The 5026-nt window shown below is 39.0% G+C and overlaps 1 protein-coding gene across 1 annotated transcript; it reads right to left on the bottom strand.

Moving 5' to 3' along the window:
- Positions 1-273: 273 nt before the first annotated feature.
- Positions 274-1168, bottom strand: TAS2R1 (taste 2 receptor member 1). The gene is given in 2 exon segments (XM_032625120.1): positions 274-352; positions 354-1168. Coding segments are annotated over 2 exon segments (894 nt in total).
- Positions 1169-5026: the final 3858 nt, after the last annotated feature.

Below are 5026 nucleotides of genomic sequence, written 5' to 3'. Positions count from 1 at the left end.
TTACCCAGTCTTCAACAGTTAGGTAATATCTGGCAAGGGTTTTTTTTTTTTTTTATTACATTGCTGTAATCCAGCAACATGCATTATGCTTTGAAAATCAGTGTAACCCTTTGAAAAAGGAAAGAATCCATAAAAATGTCTCAGGTTGGACAAATAATCTTTAGATGATGTTTTGTTTATTTATGAACAGACTTCTTCATTTGTTTAGGGAGGCATGGCAGGCACTGTTAACTCACTGAACTGCCAGTTTTTTGACTGGATCAAAGTTCTCTCTCACTGACAGCACTTTCTGTGGAGGAGCAATTTCTTTGCATTTTGTTTCATTTTAGGATTTCCTAAAATTAAGGTAATAGTGTCCAGAGTGGTATGAACCAACCCACAAGATGCAGTACAGAAATATGAAGCTTCTAAAGTTGAAAATTTGAGAAAAGAGCAAAGCAGCTGTCATGGAGCGGCAGAGACAGAGGACCAGAAAGGACAGGATGGAGAGAAGAGTGCTGATGTGCACATGTGTGTGAGGGTTCCTGGGGCCTGTTGCTGTGTTTCTCATCTGTCAGGTGTGTCTCCTCAGGGAAAATATCAAGAGCAGAGAAGAAATAAGGAAGATAAGTAATGGCAATGAGAACTCATCAAAAAGAAAGGCAAACTGTAAAGCAGGTATTTCTTTAATTTGAGTGGTTGCATTTGGGGAGAAAAGGCCCAGGAAGTGTTCTTTGGAAAATATCTACCTATGTTTGCTGTGGAAAACATCCATGCCAGATGCATATAGCGGGGACTCAAGTACCAGCCAAGGAACCAACTTGGATATCCTCATCTTCAAGCGGAAGTGTGGGTGAGCAATGGTGGCAATCTTGGCACAGTAGAAAAGGCTGAGCCATGTGGCAAATCAAAGTCCCGATTCATTTATAAATGTGAGAATTATGAACTTCTCAGCAAGCTGAGGGAATTCCATCAAGGAAAGAACAACCAGGTTAATGTAGAAGATGGCTAGTTGCAGGCAAATCCTGGAAATCGCCAGGCAAGAAACAAGGAGATCCAATGGAATCATCTTTCTCTGCTTGATCAAATGAGTGCCATTCACAACCACAGTGATTCCATTTACTAAAACCGCAATAAGAAATTGTATCACTGCCAAACAAAGGTGGCTAATGAGGTGAGACACCAGCATTTCGAGAAGAAAAACTCACCTACTGTAAAAAAATGATATAGTTATAGATTTTTGGACAGTTTGGATTATTCAAGTTTTCTGTTTTTCTTCAACTAGATTAGAATCCCTTTGGAGGACATGACTCTTAACAATAAAGGCAATGAGGTAACAATGTGGTAGACATTTGTTTGTATCACTGTTTTCTCAATTTAGTTCCAAGGCAGTAAAATAAGGAAGAGACTCTAGCAACAATTTGCTTCTTAATGATCGTGTTTGCATTTTCCAGGTCTACTTAGCTTTCAACTTCATCACAAGCAAATGGTGGAATCACCTTCAAGGCTGGGAGAAGGGCTCCTCCACTACATAAGCAGTGGAAGTTTCTCAATCCTTCATCTCTACCATGAATATTTAATTGTGCCTGCAGGTGTGATTCTACTTAACATTTGTGAGTCTTCCTTTTTTTTTTAACATCTTTATTAGAGTATAATTACTTTACAAAGGTGTGTTAGTTTCTGCTGCATAACAAAGTGAGTCAGCTATATGTATACATGTATCCCCATATCCCCTCCCTCTTGCGTCTCCCTCCCACCCTCCCTATCCCACCCCTCTAGGTGGTCACAAAGCACTGAGCGGATCTCCGTGTGCTATGCGGCTGCTTCCCACTAGCTATCTATTTTACATTTGGTAGTGTATATATGTCCATGCCACTCTCTCACTTCCTCCCAGCTTAATCTTCCCCCTCCCCATGTCCTCAAGTCCATTCTCTACATCTGCATCTTTATTCCTGCCCTGCCCCTAGGTTCATCAGAACCTTTTTTTTTTTTAGATTCCATATACATGTGTTAGCATACGGTATTTGTTTTTCTCTTTCTGACTTACTTCACTCCATGACACACTCTAGGTCCATCCACCTCACTCCAAATAACTCAATTTCATTTATTTTCATGGTTGAGTAATATTCCACTGTAGATATGTGCCACATCTTCTTTATCTTTTCATCTGTCGATGGACACTTAGGTTGCTTCCATGTCCTGGCTATTGTAAATAGAACTGCAATGAACATTGTGGTACAGTACTCTTTTTGAATTATGGTTTTCTCAGGGTATATGCTCAGTAGTGGGATTGCTGGGTCATATGGTAGTTCTATTTTTAGTTTTTTAAGGAACCTCCATACAGTTCTCCATAGTGGCTGTATGAATGTACATTCCCACCAACAGTGTAAGAGGGTTCCCTTTTCTCCACACCCTCTCCAGCATTTATTGTTTGTAGATTTTTTTGATGATGGCCATTCTGACCAGTGTGGGGTGATACCTCACTGTAGTTTTGATTTGTATTTCTCTAATGATTAGTGATGTTGAGCATCCTTTCATGTGTTTGTTGGCAATCTGTATATCTTCTTTGGAGAAATGTCTATTTAGGTCTTCTGCCCATTTTTGGATTGGGTTGTTTGTTTTTTTGATATTGAGCAACATGAGCTGTTTGTATATTTTGGAGATTAATCCTTTGTCTGTTGCTTCATTTGCTATATTTTCTTCCATTCTGAGGGTTGCCTTTTCATCTTGTTTATGGTTTCCTTCAATGTCAAATGCTTTTAAGTTTCATTATGCTCCATTTGTTTATTTTTGTTTTTATTTCCATTTCTCTAGGAGGTGGGTCAAAACGGATCTTGCTCTGATTTACGTCATAGAGTATTCTGCCTGTTTTCCTCTAAGAGTTTTATAGTATCTGGCCTTACATTTAGGTCTTTAATCCATTTTGAGTTTATTTTTGTGCATGGTGTTAGGAAGTGTTCTAATTTCAATCTTTACATGTAGCTGCCCAGTTTTCCTAGCACCACTTATTGAAGAGGCTCTCTTTTCTCCATTGTATATTCCTTCCTCCTTTATCAAAGATAATGTGACCATATGTGTATGAGTTTATCTCTGGGATTCTATCCTGTTCCATTGATCTATATTACTGTTTTTGTGCCAGTACCATACTGTCTGGATTGCTATACCTTTGTAGTATAGTCTGTAGTCCAGGAGCCTGATTCCTCCAGCTCCATTTTTCTTCCCCAATATTGCTTTGGCTATTTGGGGTCTTCTGTGTTTCCATACAAATTGTGTTTTTTTTGTTCTAGTTCTGTGAAAAATGCCATTGGTAGTTTGATAGGGATTGCATTGAATCTGTAGATTGCTTTGGGTAGTATAGTCATTTTCACAATGTTGATTCTTCCAATCCAAAAACATGGTGCAACTTTCCATCTCTTTGTATCATCTTTAATTTCTTTCATCAGTGTCTTATAGGCCTTGTTTTTGTATCCATTTAGCCAGTCTATGTCTTTTGGTTGGAGCATTTAAGCCATTTACATTTAAGATAATTATCGATATGTATGTTCCTATTACCATTTTCTTAATTGTTTTGGGTTTGTTTTTGTAGGTCTTGTCCTTCACTTATGTTTCCTGCCTAGAGAAGTTCCTTTAGCATTTGTTGTAAAGCTGGTTTGGTGGTGCTCAATTCTCTTAGCTTTTGCTTGTCTGTTAAGGTTTTAATTTCTCCATCGAATCTGAGTGAGATCCTTGCTGGGTAGAGTAATCTTGGTTGTAGAGTTTTCCCTTTCATCACTTTAAATATGTCCTGCCACTCATTTCTGGCTTGCAGAGTTTCTGTTGAAAGATCAGCTCTTAACCTTATGGGGATTCCCTTGAATGTTATTTGTTGCTTTTTTCTTGCTTCTTTTAATATTTTTTCTTTGTATTTAATTTTTGATAGTTTGACTAATATGTGTCTTGCTGTGTTTCTCCTTGGATTTATCCTGTATGGGACTCTCTGCACTTTCTAGACTTGACTATTTCGTTTCCCATATTAGGGAAGTTTTCAACGATAATCTCTTCAAATATTTTCTCACTCCCTTTCTTTTTCTTTTCTTCTGGGACCTCTATAATTTGAATGTTGGTGTGTTTAATGTTGTCTCAGAGGTCTCTGAGATTGTCCTCAAATCTTTTCATTCTTTTTTCTTTATGCTGTTCTATTGTAGCTATTTCCACTATTTTACCTTCCAGGTTACTTATCTGTTCTTCTGCCTCAGTTATTCTGCTATTGATTCCTTCTAGAGAATTTAAAATTTCATTTGTTTTGTTGTTCATCATTGTTTGTTTGCTCTTTAGTTCTTCTAGGTCCTTGGTAAATGTTTCTTGTATTTACTCCATTCTATTCCCAAGATTTTGGACCATCTTTACTATCACTACTCTGAATTCTTTTTCAGGTAGACTGCCTATTTCCTCTTCATTTGTTAGGTCTGGTGGGTTTTTACCTTGCTCCTTCATCTGCTGTATATTTCTCTGTCTTCTCATTTTGTTTATCTTACTGTGTTTGGGGTCTCATTTTTGCAGGCTGCAAGTTCATAGTTCCTATTGTTTTTGGTGTCTGCCCCCAGTGGGTAACTTTGGTTCAGTGGGTTGTGTAGGCTTACTGGTGGAGGGGACTAGTGCCTGTGTTCTGGTGGATGAGGCTGGATCTTGTCTTTCTGGTGGACAGGACCAAGGCTGGTGGTGTGTTTTGGGGTGTCTGAGACCTTATTATGATTTTAGGCACCCTCTCTGCTAATGGGTGGGGTTGTGTTCCTGTCTTGCTAGTTGTGTGGCATAGGGTGTCCAGCACTGGGTCTTGCTGGTCATTGGGAGGAGCTGAGTCTTAGTGTTGAGATGGAGATCTCTGAGAGAACTCTCACCAATTGATATTACAAGGAGCTGGGAGATCTCTGGTGGACCAATGTCCTGAACTCAGCTCTCCCACCTCAGAGGCTCAGGCCTGACACCCAGCCAGAGCACCAAGACCCTGTCAGCCACACAGCTCAGAAGAAAAGGGAGCAAAAGAAAAAAAAAGAAAGAAAACAAGTAA

This window comes from Phocoena sinus, chromosome 3, assembly GCF_008692025.1.
Source record: "Phocoena sinus isolate mPhoSin1 chromosome 3, mPhoSin1.pri, whole genome shotgun sequence".
NCBI lineage: Eukaryota > Metazoa > Chordata > Mammalia > Artiodactyla > Phocoenidae > Phocoena > Phocoena sinus.
The sequence above is the reverse complement of the archived record's forward strand: the minus strand, read 5'-3'. Positions and strand labels throughout refer to the sequence as shown.